The sequence below is a fragment of the Cibotium barometz genome, chromosome 33 (assembly GCF_041138505.1).
Source record: "Cibotium barometz isolate CiBa-2024 chromosome 33, ASM4113850v1, whole genome shotgun sequence".
NCBI classification, from domain to species: Eukaryota; Viridiplantae; Streptophyta; class Polypodiopsida; order Cyatheales; family Cibotiaceae; genus Cibotium; species Cibotium barometz.
This window is the reverse complement of record NC_141078.1, coordinates 8358402-8381485: the sequence shown is the minus strand read 5'-3', so window position 1 is coordinate 8381485 and position 23084 is coordinate 8358402. Positions and strand designations below refer to the sequence as shown.

The following is a 23084-nucleotide window of genomic DNA, read 5'->3' as shown; positions in this document are numbered from 1 at the left end:
GTGAGTGCATTGTCCCTTTTTCAACATTAGGTTCCATTGCTCTTCAACCTACTACTTGTGCTTGTCTTTGAGGAATCTAAAGGAGTATTTGGAAGTTGATTTACTAGCTTTAAAAAGGACTTTCTTGGATAATATCCTATTAGTATGAGCTCTTTGGTCTTCAAACGTCTCCATTTGTGCTTAAGACCAGTGGTATTGATGTTACTCTCTTCCTTGTTTAAATGAGTGCCTTGTCTCTTTTTCAACATCAGGTCCCATTGTTCTTCAAACTAGTACCTTTTGCTCTCTTCCTTGTTTAAATGAGTGCCTTGCCATTTTTTTCAATATCAGGTCTTATTGTTATTCAAACTACTACCTTCTACTCTGAACTTTCCTATCTTTCTGATTACCCCTTACATCTCTCATGCAAAATTTTCTCAGTTTGAAGTGTCATTCCCCTTTGAATAGCTTCTTGGGTTAGCTCAATGAACAAATTGTCCATCAAGAGAGAATTGTTGACCATGAGCTTTCTATTTGGGAAAATGATGGGCCCATTAGCCCACCACACTACATTTACTCAACTCCACCTTAGCATCTTAAGATCTGCTAATAGAGAAGAGATACCACCAACCCACACTTTAAGGGTATGCAGAATTATGGGTTGGGACAAGTGTGCAAGAATTATTACAAACATTTGTGCTAACTTAGCACAACTTGCAAAGAGATGGAGAATAATACTGAGTTATTGTTACAAGAGATGGCTTCCGCTTCACAGGTGTATATGAGCTTTGATGGTGGAAAATCGCAAACATAGGTGGTGTACACTATGAATAGAAGGGCACACAAACAATGAAGGTAGATGTGTGGTTGATGAGAATGAGGGGCCGTGCTACTCGTCCATATATTGATATAGCCTCTAATAGATGTGTGGCTGATGAATGGGGGGATTGTGCTACTGGTCTATATATTGATATGGCCTCTAATAAGCGTCATAGCTCAAGTCAGATGTCTCCAATCGTTGAGGCTACTCAACCAGGGCTTCTCCTTATAGAGGAGGCCTTACAAACTAGAGCTAGCCGGTACCTGGGACAATTAGTGGAGCTTTGATTTCCAATGCAATATTCTTTCAACAACTTATAACTTTGAAATTTAATTGCTTTACTTGGTTAGCATAGGAAGGGCAAAATACATCGTAAAAAATATGGTGAACCACATGGCTTGAGAAAAAACTTTAGTACTAGGAAAGTAGTGAAACCATCTATGTGATAGAGACGACGAAGCTAATGACAAAAGCGTTTCTCTGTTCGAGTCTTGGAACGAGCTTGCTCACTTCTGACCCCGGCTCAAAAAACAAACAAAAATAAAACAAAATAAAGTGTACATGCAAAATTTGGCCAACAACAATCTCGTCGATGGCGTCGCATGGTGTGGGGGCTCGTCTGAGCACGCTGGTAGGCAGCAGGATGGACTTCAAGCTCAGGCCGCCATCATCATCATCATCATCATCATTCAAGCATGCCTTAAACCCTTGTTTGTCCCTTTTGAAAGTGCAACAGTGCAATCCGTTGGCCGTTCTCAACTTCGCATCTCCGTCTTCTTCTTCTGCGGCTTCCGCTTCTGCAGCTTCTGGTATTTCTTCAGGTCATGAATTCAAAAGGCCGGAAGTGATGGAATGGCAGGACGACATGGCCGTGAACAGCGTCAGCTTCATCGGCACGATCGGCCGTGATGTGAACATCAAGTACCTTGACTCCGGCAAAATTGTAGCTAGCTCCTCCATAAAATTGAAGCGGAAGATCAGAGATGATAGTTGGTACTTTTTATCTCTTGTGCCTTTTTCTTGTTGTTCATAGTGAGAAGTCGAAGCAAGTGCTTGCCATGCTGCCATTGTGTACAACATGAGTTTATCCATGCTGCCATTGTGTACAGCACAAGTTTGACCTCTTATAAGCAGAGTTGTTCACAGGTGTTACACCAGGGAACTTACTGTTTGTTTGTAGAACACAAGAAGAGCACCTGGGAACTTTAAAGTGGTAGTATAGCTGAGGAAAACATTGATTTTTACATGTGTCAGAGCCCTAAGCACAGAAGCTTTTGCTTTAGATGAAGCATCCCCAACAGCTGGTTCGTCGCCCCATTGACTACCCTTTTTCCACTGCAAACCCCCGTCATGTATTATATCCTGATTCAAGGATGTACAATCCCACATTGACCTCATAGTCGCGTGCTATAAACAAGATGATTAATAATCATGTTGAAAGTGAATTGTTTGTAGGGCCAGGCAGGATAGGAGCTTGGTAGAAGATATGGGGAGTTATCCCTAGGCCGTTCAATATAGCATTTACCTCCTCACTTCCTCTTTGGATGGTGTAGCTCTTGCTCAATAAAGAGACACCTATTAGAAGTCATCTCCTGTCTTTATGTAGACACCAGGGCCTTTGTTGGGGGTGTGCCCGCCCTTGTAGGTGTTTTCTCACTTTCCTCACTCCCTGTATTTTTTCCCATATTTTTCTCATTTTTCATGTGGCTTGGGTGGCAGTTCTGTGGTGGCAGGAGGTCTTGGTAGGTGGCCGACTGTAGCTGTGAGCCTATTGGTATTGGCCGACTGGGTGCTACACGTCGTGGACACCTTTCTCCATGCTAGCTGACTGTACACCATTGGCCGACTGGTGTTTATGCTAGTCGTGGTGGACATGCCCCTGTCGGCTGTCATTTGCCGACTGCTGTATGGGGGCCATATAAAATGGCCCCACAGCCCCTTGCCAATCTTGTATCATTATTTCGGGATCTTCTTTGTGTATATAGAGCAGAGTTACACGCCTCTATCTCTCTCCCTTTCCTGTGCTGTTTTTCTGCATTGCGTTTGCTCGTGTTCCCAAATTTGGTCATCATCTCCGCTGTGTATTCTGACATGGTATCAGAGCCCTAGGCTCGTGATAGTTCTTGGGATTTGTGTGAGCAAGAAGGGAATTGTTGTATTGCGGATTAGTGGACTGTACGGGGCTGTTCAGGAAGAGGAGAAGCAAGAGAACGGCGGGTTGATTTGCTGGACAGCCACTTGCAGGTGTAAGTTCTTCTTTGTTCCCACCCACCCACCCTTTTTTAGAGTACATCCTCGCAATGGCAGATTTGTTAGAGATGGCCGATAGGCATGTGAAGATCCCTACACTCCCCACGTTCCCGGTGGACCGTCAGTTGGACAGGAACAACTACGGCGTATGGAAGGTTATGATGGGAGTCTTACGACCTTGCTAATTTCATCGTTGTTGGGGTTCCACGGCCGGAAGTAGAGGAAGGGGAGTTATCGTTGATTCGTAAAAAGGACCGGGAGGCACAGGCACAGTTGTGGGATTGTGTCAACACCAAGGTCCGTTCATTTATCTTCCTCAACTGCACACCGCAGGTAATCAATCGTATCAAGCATATGACGTTGGCTAGAGGTATATGGCAGCATTTGGCTTCTCTTTACAACAGGGTATCGCTCATGAAGAGGATTTCCTTGGAAGTACAGATGCGGGTTATGAGCCTTGCAAAGTCGTTGATGATGCGGGAGCATATTAACAAGCTGCGGGCTCTTAAGTAGGAAGTTCTCCAGGCTGGGAAGGAGATATCATCGGAGGACATGGCCATAACGTTGCTGTCGCATTTGCCCTCTCAGTACTCAGCATTCTACTCGTCTTTGATTACCAGTGGCAGGCTCAACACCATTACTTGGGAGGAGCTTGTGCCCATGGTCTTGGACCAGGAGGAAAGATTCTCGAACCCTCCTCAGGGTGGAGATTCATCGAAGAAGTCTTCTGAGAAGAAGTCCGACGTTGATTGCGAGAAACTAAAGGCAGAATTCCCGATGACAGAGGGGGGAAGCATTCCTCCCAGGTGTTGTATGTTCCATCACTTGGTTTTCATCTGTTGTCAGTGCATTAGGTTTGCAAGACTGGCGTACGGGTGGAGTTTGATGAGCATTTTGTTGCTTTCCGGGACAAGGCAACAGGCCAGGTAGTTTGGGAAGGCGGAGTGGAGAATGGAGTTTACAAACTTTCAGCACTCTCTCTCCCAGGTCCTCAGTTTTGTGATGAGTGGCAGTTTGGTAATGGCCACTTAAGTGTGGATATGCTGCAGGTGCAGGCTCTCCGGGACCAGATGGAGGATAGCTTGCCAGTTGATGGCAACAGTTGGCAGCAACTTTCCAGTACTGATGTTGGTGGTTCTTGGGTTTATCAGTCAGAGGAAACTGAACAGGTAACTTATGCTCTAATGTCTCGTAGCATTCGGGACAAAGAAACTTCTATAGATGAGGATGTTCTTTCCACGGGGACCTCTTGGAAAGCCAGGCAGGTGGCAGTTGATTACTTGCAGAAGGAGGTGGATGTTGCGCACTCTCCAAGCTTAGTGGTTCCGGATTCAGAGGGGGTGGTTGACAGGTTTCAGAAGGCCTTGCGTGGTCTTCAGCAGGTTTCCAGGACCTGGCTTTCCACCTTAACAGGTGTTGATCCTTGTGAGCAGTGTGATGTCTCTTTGACTCGGAAGCAGAATGGTCCATTGATTTGGTTGATGGATATCGGATTGGACGGGAGCTTCTTGATGAGGCAGTTGAGCTCATGGTTGCAGATGACTCCTTGGGAGGCAGGATTGCGTGTCTTGTGGTTTTTGCGGCATGCGAAGGATCATGGACTCTTTTACATAGGAGGGGGATTGATGGATGGAGTCCAACTCCACGGTTGGAGTGACTCAGATTGTGGAGGAGATCCAGACACGAGGAGATCTACTTCAGCCCCAGGAGTAGTTTCATGGAGCAGTAAGAGGCAGTCATCTTTTGCCTTGTCGTTGACAGAGGCAGACTATCGGGCTGCTTGTGATGCTGCTTGTGAGGTGGTAAGATTGCAGAGGTTGCATGGCAGGATTGGGCTTCCACTGGAGGAACCCACGGTCATCCCGAGGCACTTTGTTCGTGAACAGATTGTTGCTGATGACATCTTGCTAGAGTTCTATTCAATGGAGGACAGTACGGTGGACCTCTTCACGAAGTCGCTATCTCAGGCTTTGCTCAGGCGGCACCTGTTATGTACACATTATTTGTGCATATACTAGGAGGCTAACCCACATTAGGCTTGTGAGCATGGGAGCATGGGAACAAGCTCTAGTGGAGCATGGGTTAGGACTAACCTTAAGGGTTAAGGTTAGGGTCAGGCATCCAAGGGTCACACATGGGAAATGGAGAGTCAAGAGTCACTTGAGGGCCCTCCTATATAATAGGGGCATGGGGCACACTCAAGGGGGATTCTCTTGTGTAGAGGATTGTATCTACATTCTTGCCATTTCACTATAGAGCTGAGTGCTGCTGTATTGGAGTTATACCTCTTGGTGGTATGGGACACTAAGGTGAAGGTATGTGGTACTCCATTATATTTCATGTGTGCAACCCTTGGGCTCGGGGGTGGTTGGGTGGTAGAGATTATGCCTGATTTATGCATGTTTATGCATGTTAATTATCTAGAGAGATCTTAGGGTTTTAACAGTGGTATCAGAGCAATCTCTAGTTAATTGTTGTTGTTTCTACTTTCTTACTCCAATTTTTGGCATTTTTTTTAAAGTAAATTTTTACATTTACTAAATAAAATGTTATTTTATTGGTTTGTTTTGGTGATTTTGCTCGTGGATCGTCGATATGGCGATTGGAACGCATGTTACTTCTACTCAATGGACGAATCGACGTTGTGGGGGAATCCCGTGAGTTTAATGCTATTTCTTCCCTATTTTTTATGGTTAAAATAAGCATTCATGGAAATTCTTACCAAATTTCACATATTTTATTGTGAATATTGTTGGTAGAATGGATTCCCTAAATTTCTAAAATTTTTAGGAAATTTTTCCTAATTTTTTAGAGATTTTTTGAGCATTTTTTTTTGGTAAAAATGTAATTTTTAATACATTTTGCGGGTTTTCCGCGGGCATGTTTTCAATTTTCTGCCAATTTTTCTTGCTGAAAAGCAATGTGGGGCAGTCAATTGATGCGTGAGTTCTCTACCGTGTGCGTAAAGATCTTCTCTTCCTCAAAAGCTGGATTTTTTACCTCCATTTCTCTCTCATATGTGAAATTTATTTTAAATAAGATAATTTAATTAAATATTAATCATAATTAAACACTAATTATGATTAATAAGTAATTAAGCTTCTCTCTAATCTCTAAACAGAGAAGAGTAGAGAAGAGATTTTGGGGTATGAAAGGATAGAGAGAAGAGAAGAGAAGAGAGAGGAGAGGATTGCATCCCCTCCTCCTCTCTGCCATTTCCACGCATGAGCGCAGGGCGGGGGGCTGCGCAGCAGCCGGCGGGCAAAAATCGCCCCCCCCCCTTTTAAATTTTTTTATAAGCTTTTTTTGGAATTTTTTTTTTAAAGAAAAAGGTATTTTTTTTTTCAAGATGCCTTCATTTGGAAAAGCTTAGAAAAAGGAAAAAAAATCCTGAAAAAATACATTATTTCTCTGAAAATTGTATTCTTTATCCTGGAATTTTTCCCTCTTCATTGAACCTTTTGGCTTTCCGCATTCTCGGGAAACCTTTTGGCTTTCCGAATTCCGGAAAAACTTTTGACCTTCCGTATTCCGGAAACTTTTGACCTTTCACATTCCGATTTTTTTTTGTCTTTTCATTTTCCCAAAACGTTTGGCTTTCCGTATTCCGGAAAAACCATTGGAATTCCGAAATTTTTTGACCGTTCGTATTCTAATGCGTTCGAGGTTGATTAAAAATTTCAAAAAATTCTTTGTAAATTCTCTGAAGTTAATGTTTCACATCTTGAAGGAACCCAATGTTCAGATTGTACTTTCAATAAAGACGTTTATGGTCCTCACTAATTATTTCGTGTTTATGGATCGGTAAAAGGACATCAGGTTCATATCTTGTTTGATCCTGGTAGTACTCACAATTTTATTAACAATATTGTGGTACAGAAGATGAAGCTGGAAACCATGCAGAATGATCACATGTACAAGGTCAGGATGGCTGGAGGACAAGTCCAATTTTGGGACAAGAAGGTGTCAAATTTACCATTAGACATCCAATTGTACTCAGATAGGCTTGATTTCCATGTCATGAGCTTGGGTCATATTGATATAATTTTGGGAATGGAATGGTTTCATAGCAAAAATAAGAATTTTTCTATTGATTGGGTCAAACATTTGATGTCTTTTCATCACAATGGAAGCCTTGTAACTCTTAAAGGAAACATTGTTGTACCCAAGGAAACTTTTATCAATGAGCTGGAATTAATGGAAGATATTTTTAACTATGAACTTTTCCAGTTGGTTATGGATCCAGTGTCTTCGTATATTCATTTTGATGCAAACAGTGTTTCTTTAGATGTTTGGGAAAGTAAAGTGTTAAGTTCCATTAAAAGCGAATTTCAGGATGTATTTCCTGATGAATTGCCTCATGGATTACCTCCTAAACGAGAGGTGGACCATAAAATAGAGCTAGTACCAGGGGCAGAACCTGTTAGTATTCCTCCGTATCGGCTTAGCCAATCTGAGGAGGATGAGGTAGCCAAACAACTAGCTGAATATTTGAGGATGGGTCAAATTAGACCAAGTAAGTCTCCTTGGGGTGCACCAGTTCTCCTGGTTAAGAAAAAGGATCAAGGTACCTGGAGGATGTGTATTGATTATAAACGTCTTAACAAGGTTACAATTAAAAATAGATACCCATTGCCTAGATCAGATGATCTTATTGATAGGTTGCATGGAGCTAAGTATTTTACTAAGCTTGACTTGCGAACAGGTTATCATCAGATCCGTATAGTAAAGGAAGATGTTCCTAAAACTGCTTTTAGGACAAGATATGGCCATTATGAATTTTTAGTGTTACCCTTTGGTCTCACTAATGCACCAGCAACTTTCCAACAGATGATGAATGATATATTCCGAGATCTGTTAGGAAAATGTGTGGTGGTTTTCTTAGATGATATTTTGATATACAGCAAAACTTTGGATGAGCATGAGAGTCATCTTAAAGAGGTTCTAGGAAGGCTCAGGAAGGAAAAGCTGTATTGTAAATTATCTAAGTGTGATTTCTTTCAAAAGGAATTGTTATATTTAGGTCATAAAATCTCTCGAGATGGCTTAAGTATAGACTTGGATCGCATCCAAAAGGTTTTGGAATGGCCAGTTCCGCGTACGGTCAAACAGCTAAGATCTTTCTTAGGTTTTGTGGTATTTCTTCGAAAATCTGTTAAAGATTATTCGAAGTTGACTGTACCTTTTACCAATCTTCTTAAAGGTAAAAATAAAAAGTCCAATTCTCCAATTTGTTGGAATGATAAGCTACAGGAGGCTTTTGAAATTTTGAAAAATAAAGTTCGAGATGCTCCTGTGTTAGCTTTGCCAGATCCTAGCAGACCTTACATTGTTGAGACTGATGCTAGTGATTTTGCGGTAGGCGCAGCTTTGTTCCAGGATGGGAAGCCTGTGGCCTTCGAGAGTAAGAAACTCAATGATGCACAGACTAGGTACCCAGTTCAGGAGAAAGAGTTGTATGCAATCATTTATGCTTTAAAGGCACGGAGACAGTATCTTTACGGGTCTCAGTTTATGGTCTTAACAGATCATCAATCTTTACAGTATATTTGTGATCAACCGGACTTGAAGGGTAGAAAAGCAAGATGGGCTGAGTTGATGCAAGATTTCGATTTTATGATTAAATACAGAAAGGGTAGCTTAAATCGCATTGCTGATGCATTGAGTCGAATCGGTGAAGTTAATGAGCTTTGCTTCACTGAGATTACTTCTAACTTGTACGATTCACTCAGGGAAAAATGCAGCACAGATATTTTCTTTGGAAAATATTGGAATTTGGCAAAATCAGGGTCCAACTCTGAAGTAGATCAAAACCTGGTGAAAGGAAAAGCCAACCAATTTTTTCTTCGGAATGGTCTTTTATTCCGAAATGATAAGGTTTGCGTGCCGGATGTGTCGGAAATTAAGTTAAGGATCCTATTTGAGTGCCATGATGCACCATCGGCAGGACATCCTGGCATACAGCGTACCTTGGCTTTAGTTAGAAGGACATTTTATTGGCCAAAAATGAAAGATTTTATTCAGGGTTATGTGGTCCAATGTCATCAATGTCAAATAAACAAGGCTGAACGCCTTAAATCTGCTGGGTTATTACATCCTTTGGACATTCCGTCTAGAAAGTGGGAAAGTATTTCCATGGATTTCATCACGGGACTTCCACATACCAGCAGGGGTCACGATGCCATTTGGGTAGTCGTGGATAGATTGACAAAGATGGCTAGGTTTTTACCCACAAAAACAACAGTTAAAGCTTCGGAATTGGCGTACCAATTTGTCGAACAACTGTTTAGACTATATGGTCTACCTTCTGATATTGTGAGCGATCGGGACTCTAAGTTCACAGCTAATTTTTGGCAGGAAGTTTTCAAGAAATTGGAAACAACTTTAAGTATGAGTTCCTCTGATCATCCGCAGTCTGATGGGCAAACAGAGCGGGTGAATCAGGTTCTAGAGGATATGCTTCGTGCATATGTCTCTGGAAAACCATCAAATTGGGAAAAGTATCTTCCACTGATGGAATTTGCCTATAACAGTTCTAAACATACGGCTACAGGTTTTAGTCCGTTTATGCTTATGTATGGATATCAACCCAGAGCACCTATTGATGTTGGTCTTAAGGACATCGAGCTTGATGCATCGAGGGATTTCTTGCGTGATATGCAGGAAATGCTGATCGAAGCTCGGGATTCTATCAGGAGTGCTCAGGATAGAGCACGGTTTTATTCTGATAGAGGACGCTCATCTCGGTCTTTTGAACCAGGAGCGTTGGTTTATTTAAAAGTTCCTAAAGACTCTCAAACTTTATCAACGGGAAAATGCTCGAAATTATCTCCTAGATATTGTGGTCCATTTCGAGTTATTCGTCGAATTGGCACGGTTGCGTATGAGTTAAAACTGCCTCCACATGTTAGAGTTCATCCAGTTTTTCATGTCAGTAGATTGAAAGAGAAGCTGGGAGGTGAGGATAACATAGTTACTCCTCAAGAACTCGTTGAAGTCGAAGATTTATCTTATGTTCCACATGAACTTGAAAGGGTACTTGAATTCAGGGAAAGGAAACTTCGTAGTCGACTAATTCCTGAAGTTAAAATTTTGTGGAAAGATAGGGAAATAAAGGATTCGACTTGGGAGTCGGTTGAGAATATTCAGCGCAAATTTCCTTCTTTTCATTGCAAGAGTGCAATGTTTTGAGAGAGGGGAAGTATGTTATGTACACATTATTTGTGCATATACTAGGAGGCTAACCCACATTAGGCTTGTGAGCATGGGAGCATGGGAACAAGCTCTAGTGGAGCATGGGTTAGGACTAACCTTAAGGGTTAAGGTTAGGGTCAGGCATCCAAGGGTCACACATGGGAAATGGAGAGTCAAGAGTCACTTGAGGGCCCTCCTATATAATAGGGGCATGGGGCACACTCAAGGGGGATTCTCTTGTGTAGAGGATTGTATCTACATTCTTGCCATTTCACTATAGAGCTGAGTGCTGCTGTATTGGAGTTATACCTCTTGGTGGTATGGGACACTAAGGTGAAGGTATGTGGTACTCCATTATATTTCATGTGTGCAACCCTTGGGCTCGGGGGTGGTTGGGTGGTAGAGATTAAGCCTGATTTATGCATGTTTATGCATGTTAATTATCTAGAGAGATCTTAGGGTTTTAACAGCACCCCAGCTTCGTGTGGTTGGTTTCACAGCCAGGAGCTGAGAGGGGGTGTTAGAAGTCATCTCCTGTCTTTATGTAGATACTAGGGCCTTTGTTGTGGGTGTGCCTGCCCTTGTAGGTGTTTTCTCATTTTTCCTCACTCCCCGTATTTTTTCCCATATTTTTCCCATTTTTCCTGTGGCTTGGGTGGCACTTCTGTGGTGGCAGGAGGTCTTGGTAGGTGGCCGACTGTAGCTGTGAGCCTATTGGTACTGGCCGACTGGGTGCTACAGGTCGTTCCGATCTCAGACTACCCTTTGGATCTCAGACTGTAACCTGTGAAGATCATCCTCTTTGACTTCGGGGCGAGTGAGGTCCTTTTTTTAAAAAAATTCTGGGGAGACCTGCATGATGCAACAAATCACGAGCCATCTCTTTGACGGTCCAGTTCTTTCGTTCCACAACTCCATTCTGCTAAGGAGTGTGAGGAACTGTAGTCTGTCGGTGAATGCCCTTTGAAGCAAGGAAGTAATCAAATGGTACAACTCGCCACCATTATCATCCGGAGGAATGAAACTCTACCCCCAGACTGATTTTCCACCATCGCGATCCAAGTCCTGAAACTAGCAAAAGCATCTGACTTGCGAGGCAGAAAACATACCCAAATCATCCACAAGAAGAAGAAAATATCGAGCCCCGCCAAGAGACTCAACCTCCATAGGTCCTGCAAGATCTGCATGTATAAGCTCTAGTCTTCGGTTGCTCGATGAGTGGCCTCCTCTTGAAATGCATCTCGATGATGCTTGCCCATCATGCAGAATGAGCAGATGTGTGAGAGAGACCTGAGCTGAGGTAGTCCGCTGACAACCTGCTTAGAATGGAACTTTTGTAAGGCAACAATGGGTACATGACCGAAGCGAGAATGCCACAAAGAAGTATCTGCCTCAGAAACCAAAGCCAACACGGGTGAGAAAAGCTGATGAATATGGGAATTAGTGGGAGGGATCTGGGAAGAAAAATTGGTGATCTTGTAGAGAATCCCATCATGGACTCCATTGGCAACAACTGAGAGAGTCTTCCTGTCGATTACTTCGATGACCTCATCATCAAAGTACACACCAAGTCCCTTCTGAGAAGCTTTGTATACTGAAAACAGATTTTTGGGAATTCGTGGTACATGCAGAACATCATGTAAGGTGGCAGAGGAACCCAAAGAAACATTACCAACAACGGTGACAGGAAGCGAAGAGTTGTCTCGCTGATACGAACTGAAGAAGAGATAGTCTGGTAGTCCTCCAAGATATGGGCCTGATTGGTCATGTGGGTAGAAGCACCACTATCACCAACCCATTCCACTGCTTCAAGTGTGACACTAACCTCTTCAGGAGAAGTCATATCTGTGATCACAAGGAATGAGTTCTTTGAAGAAGTGGATGAATCTGTAAGTGCCATGTATGCAACTTTGGCAGATCCCTCCTCCAAAACTTTGCCTTTATCTTTGGTGTTGTCCTTGTCAGATGCTTTAGAAGCATCCAGGGCTTTTGCTGTTCGAGAATCATCACGACGAGCAAAGCAGCGAGCCTCGGTATAACTTGTCCTGCCACAATAATCACGTTCATCTTTTTTGTCCTTGGATTCCTTAGAATCCTATTTACCCTCGCCTTTGCCTTTGTTTTTGTTGTTGTTGTTGCTGCTGTTGTTGGAGTTCCTTTTTTGCCTTTGCCTTTGCCCTTGTCAGAGGCAACAAAAGTAGACTCCGACTTGCCTTTTCTCCGAAGCATGCACTTGTCGTGGAGATAACTCACGACTTCCTCAAAAGGGGGGAGAGGATCACGGAAATAAATATTATCCCTGAAGGAATCAAAGGAAGCAGGCAACTTACCAAGAAGTTTATGGGGGGATTGTTGATGGTGCTCCCGTTCTCCTCAAGTTGCAGCTTGATACGGGAAAACTCTCCAATCTTCTCAATCAGGTTATCTGACTTAGTGATGGTAAGCTTCTCCATATCTGACTCCAATTCGGCAATCTTCATTGTTGAAACTCTCCCATACCACCTCTGGATCTCTATCCACATCTGATGAGCATTACTTCGGGAGGAGACAACCTGTGCCTGTATGGATGGTGTCCTGCAATGGATGATGATAAGACGAGCCTGAGCATCCAATATGCTTCTCAAAGCAGGGTCCACCAAGTGAGGTGTGGAGATAGCCATCCACACACCGGCTCCTTCCAGCAACAACTGAGTGTAGAAAGACCAAGTATGATAGTTGGTTGTTGTAAGCTTCATGGAGTCATTGACTTGGGGAGGATTGTAGGATGGTATGTGGGTAGGGGTGGGAGCAAGACCTGGATGAGAGAAACTCAGAGAGGAAAGATTGGGAATAGGAACCACCTGTGGAGCGATGGGAGCAGGGGATCCAGGTTGTGATGGTGCTAGAGAATCAACAGGAGAAGGAGCAACAATAGAGAAATCTCGAGCCATGTCCTCTGACAAGAAACCTTCTCTGAAGAAAAAGGGGGCTGAAAAAAAAATCAGCAAGTCCTCTCAGGCTGAGTACAGTAAGAAGAAAGGGAGGGAGGGTGGGAAACTGAAAGGAGAGGAAGAAGATCTCTCCAAGATGTAGTTCCTTGTCCTCAGCACCTAGAAGAGGGGTTTAGCAATCAGAAAAATCAGCAATCTTTGTTGAAAATTTAGAAATACAACAGTCCCAAGTGTCAGATGAAGAAAACGCAGCACTCTTGAGGAAGCCTCTGCTCCCGAAAGAAAACGCAGCACCTTCTACGATGAAATCTGTAGAAAACACAGCAAACTGTCAAAGCCTCTGCTCCAGAACAGAAAACACAGCTTTCTTATGCTCTCACAGGTCAGCATTTTTTTTTGATACCATGAAAGAAAGTGAAGCAAATATAAAACACAGATGTAGGCCTAGGTACAAGACCTGTAAATGCTGGAAACTGATGTTTATTGCTGAAATCTGAGCACGAGGGAAGCTCGTAGGTGCTGTACAATGGTGAGAAGCAGTAGCAGCTGCTAATGACCTCAACTGAATGCTGAAAAATGAGATGAATTGGGGGAAAGGGAGCCAGCCCTTATACATCCCCTTAGGATGCTGGTCGGCTAGCTGTAGCAGGCCGACAACATGGCAGTAGCATAAAATGCTACATAAAATGCCTAAAAATACCAAAAAATGGTAGAAAATGATGAATAATCTCTGCTAAGATATGCCAATGCAGGGCCTCATAAATGGCCAATACAAGCATGAAAAAAGGTGATGTAGAACCTCTGGAGATGATATAATCCAACAAAGAGCTCATGGAACAATGTACAAAATAAAATACTCCAATAATATACTTGGTATTGGAAGAATTCTGCAGCGTTGTCTTGGTTAGGACAATATTCAAGGATAATATCTCCCTAGTACTGGATCTTTATATGCTTGGTCCGCGCATCAAATACCGGATTCTTAGCAATAGCCAAGCAACTCTGGTTGTCGCATGAGATAAGGGTAGGCTACTGTTGTCGAAAACGGCTATTATTGGCCTATAGCTCTATTATAAGCTTTTTGTCATATATAGCCCTTGTCTTACTTCTAACTGCCTCTTAAGTCAATCTAGACCTCATCCTGGTAGCCCTTAGCCACATGGATGGATCTTGGCGGCTCCCACACCAACCCAAGCCCTAACCCTAATCTTGGGTTAGCTATCCCATAACCTAGGATTATCCTAACCCTGGTTAATACTAGCTCTAGAGCAGTTTGGGACATAACACTTGTTCTACAGCAGGCCGACCATTCAGGCATTCGTTCTTCATCACTGCCCTCAGCCTGTTTTTCCTGTTTTCTTGTCCTACAGCAGGCCGACCATTGATGTTTAGAATCAGCCCTAGAGTTCAGGGCTTTCAGATTAGTAGAGGAACTTGTAGTTTGGAGGAGAATCCACTGCATTTATGGAGGCAACTAGCATTTAATTTTTTAGCCATTCCTTTTTACTTTTGTTCTTACATGAGTAAAGCAATTATACCTCACAAAGAGGACCCGGTTTTGATGATCGGGACCCTGTGGGGTCACTCATTTGAATGAATCTTCATCAGTGTTAAGTGTTGTTGTTTCTGTTCAAATAATACCATGCGTAAATCTTGATTGAGAACGGTTCGATAGTTTATTGTTGCTAAATTGTGTTTATATATGTTGATTCTGGTATGGATGCAGGTTTCTCATAGAGTTCTGGGGAGATTTGGCTGAAGTTGCTGCAGCTCACCTGAGAAAAGACAGTTATGTTTTTGTTTCTGGCTCTGTGTGGGTTGAAACGTTTCTAGGCAAAGATGGTTTACAGAAGACACTGGGCAAGGTTAGCACTTTTAATTTTCAAAATCTCGTATGGCATTCCACATAGTTACAGGAAATGGCTGAAATGCGGGTTTCTGGGTCGCAACTTTCTTTTTGGGGGCCCATAAGTCCAAAATGTGTTTCAACCATTGGCAGTTTCAAGTTCCGAACTTTCCTCTACCATTTCATCCGCTTCGCTGACAGTTGTTCCTTTTGGCAAAACCCCCAATTTCAAGCTGATATTCGCTTTCCTTCTAAGCCATCCTCTCATCAATCAGCTTTGCCCCCTACTCCCTCTTCTATTCTCTCCCATTTCCCTATATTCCTACTTCTCCGTGTGTTTTTCCTCTCCTTCTTCTCCGGACCCCTTTATTTTGCATCTCCCTTTCTGACGCAACTTTTCCTTTTCAACCTCCTCAAGAATTCTGTTCCTATCCCCCCATCTCTCTAGGGTTTGAAATGCGTGCCATTTTTCCATAAGGATGTTCAACCTATCCTTGTTTGGTTTGCAGGTGGTAGTTGAAGACCTGAAGTTTGTCCGGTCGAACTTTCAAAATGCAGAACGTGAGACGTCTGTCTTTGCATTGTAGCCTTCTTCATTCCACATGTAAAGGACACAAAGCTAAATTACTGATGTTTATGCAGGTGTGGTTTTTGCTCAAGACTTGAGCATTGAAGATCAGTGGAAAGACGTTTTTGACAACCCCTCTCATTGGTGGGACAACAGATCAAACAAAGTTTGTTCTGTCTACTCTTATCACTCTTCTTTTTCGTATTGGTGATGGTCATTTTTTTTCCCAAAAAAAGGATCATTCTAGTATTAAAAAACGGAAACATCTGCTCGTGGAGGAACACAACCCTCTACAGAGGGTAGAGTGCTCTAAGAAAAAAGAAGGGGATGCTCCCTTCATGGCTGGCCGCTCTTGGAGGGAGTCTGCATTTTAGGAGAGAGGAACCCACAAAGGACGTGTAATGCCAAGTGATGTCTGGTGAGGAAAGGGCCACTACTCCAAGTCCGCAGGAAGGCCACATGGTGTTGCTGCATGTGGTCTCAGTCTCCTGTCAATCGATCCCACTGTCCCTGCAGGGTGTGGATAAGGTCCGTCTGAATGCAGCTGATGGTCTGTGATGGAGGGGTGAGAGTACCCTCAATGGCCTCACTGCAGCGCACATGCCAAATGTGTGTAGCGGCGATGCTGCTAATGATCTTCCACCTTTGGTTTGTGTGGTGGGTGTCAGGGGTCCAAGGGGACACGGGGGCCATAGATGATGTGATCCTGAAGTGAGTAAGCTGGAGTGTGAAGCTGCCCCCATTCTCCTCATAGAGGAGGGCCGGGCCTGCTTCCGCGACCCATGCAAAGTTGCCAAATCTTCTGTGAAGAGTCAGGATCCTCCACCAAAGCTACTGCACCTGGCAATCCCAAGAGTATGCAGGAGGCGGCTTTGGCTGCCTACCTCAAAGGCAAGAGGCAGGGTATCCTCTCTGATGGTGAAGATTGCAAGAAGAATAGTGTCGGGAGAAGATCATAACCCACTGAGGCGCGCGCATGGGAGGGGGTGGGGGGGGTCTTGCTCTATATTGTGATCAATCCCCTCACCATGAACATATTTTCTTGTAAAGGTTTGCAGATCTTAATACGTGAATGGGTATTAGGATAAAGTGAAAGCAAAGTGAAAATAGATTCAATGTCCAAAGTTAGTAGCATGCAAGGAGTCGTGCATGTCAAGGGGGAAAACTTGTGGAGAAAGAGACATTTTTAGGTCTATATATTCATGTATACACCCTTTATTCATCAATAGAAAGTACACTTTAATCTTTTATTGTGTACACTTTTATCTTTTATTGTGTCTCTCTCACATTTTAAGATGTAGACCATTAAGTACTAAGTGTGATTAGGAGTAGGCTTAGTTAGTTGCTTCAATAATTGCTCTCCAATTTTCAACCCCCTGCCGCCGGGGGGGGGGAGGAGCTTGGGAGGGAGGAAAGGGGGGAGATTTGTTGGAGAACAAGTCTTATCCAAGTACAAAAGCAGAAGGCATGTGCACATACTCTGGATAAAATCTAGAAAGTAACCAAAGTCAAAAGTCAAAGGGCAAGGAGCCGATTTAGGGAAAAAGGTGGAGAGAATCAAGGAGCCACCCACTCACACTTAATCACTCACCTAATCACAAATGTTCAGTTGCATCACTCACCTAATCACAAATGTTCAGTTGCATTAGCAACATGTATCTATTTAAAGGCACTCTTATTAATGATAATCAAGAAAGCATTTGAATATTTTACCACTCTCATATTGAGTCGTGTTTCATCTCTCTCTCTCTCTCTCTCTATGCCATAGCCATAGCCATGTTTCTCTATGGTCCACCATAGCCTCCATTGAATTGTTTTTTACATTTGGTGTTAGAGCTATAGGTTGATTCTAGAATTTGCCTTGAATTTTTTGAGACTCCTGGTGATGGCCGCACCTCGGGCAAGCTGCTGACCGACCTTCGACTACTAGCCCAAGTACCAACCGCCGCCAGACTCCTGTGTGCTGTCAGCCAAAGAAAGAGAGTGATCTTCCTCGGCCAAAAGTTGTCCCAAAGCCACTTCCATAAATCTGGAAGCGCTCTGATAGGCCCTGAGACTACTAGTGTGCTGCTGCTATCGGTGTGCCATCTATCTCAGGCATCTAGATCCTGCGGCCAAGCCACGCTGTATATGCAAAAAAAGAGGCATCCAGTCTCCACCCGATCTGTGTGATCATGCCAAGTCCACTCTCCAAGGTCCCACTACAACCGCGTGAGAGGTTGGCACTCCCAAATCCATAGCCACCAAAGTCTCTCCTTGGCCACCTTGGCCGGTGTTGGATCTATGTGCCATGCTCGTGCCCGAAAACCAATCACCCTCACCCTCTGCAATGTGCAGCATCTGAAATCCTCCAAGGGGTGCTCTGATCTCTCTAGTCTGCCATGGGATCCAGGAAATCCTAATTTTTTACATTATTTGTAAAGGGATTAGACATTGGCATTGGAAACTCTCCTCTGATAAGACCTTCTGAGATTCATAGCATATCATGGCTATCCACATGTTCATTGAAAAATTCAATGGGAAAAATTTTCACACGTGGCAGACTAAGCTGAAGTTTAGTCTTATGAGGGAGGACCTTTGGCCTTTCATTGAAGGGGAAGAGTCAAGAATGAAGATACAGCTCATAAAGCATGGAAGTTGAGAGATCAAAGAGCCTTTGTGGGAAATTTGGATCATACTAAAATGGAGGGAGCTGGTTCATCTGTAGTCCATGTGCCTCGAACCAAGTGAGTACTGTTCCATTCCAGGTGAATGCTCTCCTATGGCTGCTATCTGTTGTGATGACTATAGTGCAAGTTGGAGGAGTCGAAGTGCGATCTGTCTCCCTATATATAAGTGACTATCTGGAACAAGGCCTCCATCAACATAGGAGGCGCAACAAACTTTGCGTGGATGATCTGGTGGGGAATAGATGGTTTGCTATGTATCATCCGTGATAACATCATGATCTGAGGATGCTCTATGCGTTGCCGATGTGTCGACGTAAATTTGGTGTCCAGAAGGGAGTTGCATACATAAGTGCCGGGGTGACAAGGGTGCCAAAAAAGCAACCCTTAGTTCTCGGTTTTTGAAAATGCGCCTAGAAATATTGCCTTTCCAAAAGGGCTAGAGCAGTATATCCTCTAGTGAGTCTATCCTCTGCTACTTGTCTCATAGAGTAGCGTGGACCAGTGAAGGTAGCTCCGAGATAGACATATGAGTGCACCACCTCAACTCTGCTACCCATGTAAGTAATCTCTGTATGCCCTGCAACTGGGTAGGTGTGGAATACCATAAACTTGGTTTTCCCAAAGTTGAATAAGAGCCCTCTTTGTGTGCAAAATCTTAAAAAGCATCCATGTGCTTCTGTAGCCCCTCAGAATCTGCAATGATTAGAATATCATCAGCATATAAAAGGGTGGAAACAAGAATACCTGCTAGAGAAGCTCCTCCGCCTCCCACTCTGTCGATGAAGTTTGAGGTCTCGTCCAAAGAGGGTCAAAGATAGCGGGCATCCTTGTTTCACTTTGATGGTGCTAGAGACCTCAGAGAGTCCTCCTGGGCATCTCACCTTGCAAAAAATAAAGTTGATTGAGACAACATATTGAGCAAAAAGTAGTGCGTGCATCATGCACATCTAGATGTAGCAACTGTCCTCTCTGGTATCCGCAGTCTCTATCCTCAACCTATGGGATGTTACCCTAAGTTGGCCAATGGATATTCTCATAGCATGGGACATGAAGACATCAAGATAACCTGGTCTCTGTATGAAACCATCTGCTTTGAATCTCAGGAACTGATCTCTGTAATACTGCATCTTGGTAGGCAAACAGAGAGAGAGAGAGAGAGAGAGAGAGAGAGAGAGAGAGGGGGGGGGGGTTAAAAACTATGATTTTGCTCTTGTTTGTAGAAAAATCCCAATGGCCCAGATTACAGGCACAAGTTCTCTGGCAATGCACTATGGATCAACAACAGGTTCACACCACCTTGGGTGCAGGAACAGCTAGAGGAAGGAGTAGGGTGTCCTCCTCTATTAAGTGACTTGAATCCAGGTAAACAAGTTTTTGGCTCTTGCTTATTTTGAGTTGACATGCTGACTTAGTTTATGTGCATTAAGTATCAATTGTGAATACAATTATCATTGTCTCATCATATCTGATGGTCATAGGCAAGAGATCTATACCAACTTTGGATTTAGAAGAGAGGTGGAAAGCTTTCTTTGCAGACCCATCGAAGTGGTGGGACAACAGAACCTCGAAGGTCTGTTTTGGTTTGCCCTTCAATAGCGCCAAGTCTCAGATTTTATGCACAGCGCACTTTGGGGCTTTACACACATAATTGCAGCCCAAAGTGGGGAGCCCATTGATACTGCCTTTTGCTTATGGACACGGGATTCTTCTTGTTCAAGTCCCTGCCCATCCATATGATCATGTGTAGGGAGCCTTACTTGGACTTATTTTTTTCTGACTGCAGAAAGGTCCCAAATATCCGGATTTCAGACACAAAACATCAGGGGAGGCTTTGTGGATTGATGGTTTCAAGAGTCCAGCTTGGGTTAAACCACAGCTTGCGGCATTGGATTCGAAGCAAGGAAGTGAATCCTTTTGAATCCTGACTCTGTTTGTTTAAAGCTTTCTATTACCGATGGCAGAAAGTGGTCATGTGGCTAATGGTCACTTGCGGCAACACTCTAGCTGACTCTGAGTCACTTTTAGAATTTTTTATTTTTGATTTTTGATGTGGTCAAGGTAGCTAAAGTTTGTGAACAGACTGAGCAGGAACAAAGGGATTGCAGTATTGGGTAAGCATGATGGCACATAATTATATACCTGTTCACTGCTACACATGCAGCATTACATCATGAACACATCATATTTTCTGATGAATAGTAGGCGTCTAATACAAATTATTTTGTTGCTTTGTAAACAGCACTTTTATGTAGAGTAGGGACAAGAGGACATGAAAATTCTGATGTAGATGTGTGGTTTACCTCCTTGTGTGTATACTTTTATGTAATGAAATTTGGGTAGTCAAAGGTTTAAGGCTATGCGATGTTCTGCACTTTTTAAGAAAGCTACAGTTAATGAACTAGGACATGATGATTGAATGCAATATAAGAGAAACAAAGGAGAGAATCAGTCGATATGGAACGTGATAGTGCCGATCTTGCAACATTGGCACGGACTAGGACATGACAACTGACTGGATGCACATTAAGAGGAACAAAATAGTGAGTACTTGCTGTCTAAGTGGCTTTTGTGCAATAGTGCTGATTGTCCAACAACTTATGCCTTAATCCATGGCCTGCTAAATGCAAGAGAAATTTATGTGTGTATTCTCAACTTGTGCACCTCGCTAAAGTATTGTTTAATGCTCTGTGCCCACAAGGAGCATGCGATGCAGCGATCTTCTTCATAGTAGCATCAAAGCTCTGAAATTGGATTTGTCCATAGTTGGCTTGCCTTTTGTTAGCTTCCATTGTGTTCTTTTGCTACTCATGGACTGACATATGCCTAAACCTTAACTAGCAAGCACGTAACTTTGAAGGTGGCATGCAATGGTGTATTCATCATGGAGGAGGAATGCCTCTCGCGCGTGTGAATAAGCAACATTGAACAGCAGGTAAAACAATGCCCTCGATGATGGCAGCTATGTCTGGTGGTCTTTTTAATTAAGTGCTTTGCCTTGAGGGTGGTGCTGTCATATATATTATATATGCTGCTTGTTTATTTCTTGTCTAGCTGCAAGCATTACTTAATTGAGGCCACTAAATGATCTTAAAGATTAATAGTGGCATTACTTGTCAATGCATTCCTCTACATCTTAACATGTTTGAAAGGATAGTTGGTGATGTGATGGGAAGGGAATGTATACATACATTTAAAGGCCATTAAAATAGGATGTGATTGTGCCTTTTAGTATCATAAATTTTGACTAACCAAGAGGAGATACACTATTTAAAAAATATTCAATATACACTACAAAAAGTCAAAATAGAAAGGATTCATCGACTTTTTCAAGCATTAATCATTACATTCTAAAATGAAACTTTAGCAAAACGCTCTTATTCTTGAAAATCTCGTGAAATACATTTAATGGAAATGCAGAAAACTTTATGGTGCCATATTCAATTTTGTTAATGAAAGCTGAAAATCTCAGAGCCCTCATAAGGGTTGCACACTTGTCATAAGTATGGACATGTGGTAGCATTTTACCTTTTTTCATATAGTTGAACAATCTTGTGGGATAAAATGTAGCCGTGATACTTGAATAACCAATTCTGCCTACCTTGTAAAGTGAATCAACACCTCTAGAGAAATGATTCATTGAAGAGCATGTCCTTGGAGGTATGTTTGAATACTAAAGACAATAAAATACCTTTATTGCCTATATACTTACTTTCGATTACATAAAAATAGGCTACTCTATGAGTTATTGTGGAAAGATCACTAGTTATGATGGAAAGCATTGGCTCCCTAGATTTGTAAATGAGCCTATGGAAAGAAGTAATGTCTTTTGGTATTAGTGGCTCGATTCATCATGGCATCAAGTTGATTTGTTCTTGACTTTGGTTATTTAAAGCTCATCAAAATTACAATGCATGGGTCTGTTGAGACAAAACCACCTTTTAAGAGGTGTTTTCCCTTGGGCACTCCTAAGATTGATGTTCCAAATGAATGGTACAATTTTATCAACTAATTGGGATTGCTTTGCCATTGCATGCCTAAGGATCAAAGCAATCATAGTATCATCTTGATTGGTTGGTTGACTACTACGAGGCTATATCTTTCATACGTTGAGACACACAAATTTGGAGAATTTGTGTGTTAACCACTTCCTTGGTTGCCCTGCCTACCATAAGGTGCTTTGTCGTCTTATTTATGCAAACGGGTACTTATCTATTGTAAGATGGCATTGGAATATGTAAAGCAACCTTACCATGCGCTTAACATCAAATAGGTAAAGTTTACGAACCTAGTATACATAGTTGCTTAAGACTAGTAATAGAGGCCATACTATTTTTAAGTTTGAGCGGCATAGTTTGAAAACTAGTCATTTGTACATGTCATTTTTGACAATAAGAAATACACAATCATTTCCTTGCAATAGTTTATTTGTGAGCTCTCCCTCTTTCTTCTTCTTGGTTGAATCTTGGTTGCTTGATGGATGCATGTTAGGTAGGGTTGATTATAGGTTTTCTTCTTGCAATAGCTTCTTTTTCTTCTCTCATCTATGTGAGAGAGAACCATCACAAAGGACCAGCTCTTCTTGCCTCCATCTAGGCATTGAGGGCTCTCCCTTCACTCTTTTGTCAATTCCAGTGTGACAATGGAGTGAGGGTGTGATGGATGAGCTAATGCATCCATAATGAGAAGTATTTTCCGCTCAAAGGTAAGACCCAGTGACACATGCTTCGACACGGGTAAGATAAGATCTTAAACATATTTGGTGCCGTTGCACCGGGATCCTTGTTTCCATCCATTCATGCATTGAATTGAAAGAGTAGAAGCATGCAAA

General features: G+C 42.7%; 1 protein-coding gene across 4 annotated transcripts; it reads left to right on the top strand.

Moving 5' to 3' along the window:
• Positions 1 to 1290: 1290 nt before the first annotated feature.
• LOC147619263 (protein OSB2, chloroplastic-like) lies at positions 1291 to 20815 on the top strand. Of its 4 annotated transcripts, none has more exons than XR_015261834.1 (8): positions 1297 to 1792; positions 14900 to 15038; positions 15529 to 15580; positions 15662 to 15753; positions 19477 to 19618; positions 19735 to 19826; positions 20040 to 20367; positions 20647 to 20815. XR_015261834.1 is itself a non-coding variant. In XM_086772926.1 (7 exons), the coding sequence occupies exons 1-7, from the start codon at positions 1392 to 1394 to the stop codon at positions 20172 to 20174; spliced, it is 1053 nt and encodes a 350-aa protein (XP_086629052.1). In that variant the 5' UTR covers positions 1291 to 1391; the 3' UTR covers positions 20175 to 20612. The 4 variants fall into 4 exon arrangements, 1 of the variants encoding a protein (XP_086629052.1); XR_015261833.1 differs by having other exon boundaries at positions 20641 to 20815; XR_015261835.1 differs by lacking the exon at positions 20647 to 20815 and adding an exon at positions 20496 to 20612.
• Positions 20816 to 23084: the final 2269 nt, after the last annotated feature.

Excerpts from the sequence above, each read along its gene's own strand:
- LOC147619263 (XM_086772926.1), top strand. The coding sequence starts at position 1,392 with ATGGCGTCGCATGGTGTGGGGGCTCGTCTGAGCACGCTGGTAGGCAGC. Across the intron at positions 15,039-15,528 it reads TACAGAAGACACTGGGCAAG|GTGGTAGTTGAAGACCTGAA; the intron begins GTTAGCACTTTT and ends TTTGGTTTGCAG. Across the intron at positions 15,581-15,661 it reads GAACTTTCAAAATGCAGAAC|GTGTGGTTTTTGCTCAAGAC; the intron begins GTGAGACGTCTG and ends ATGTTTATGCAG.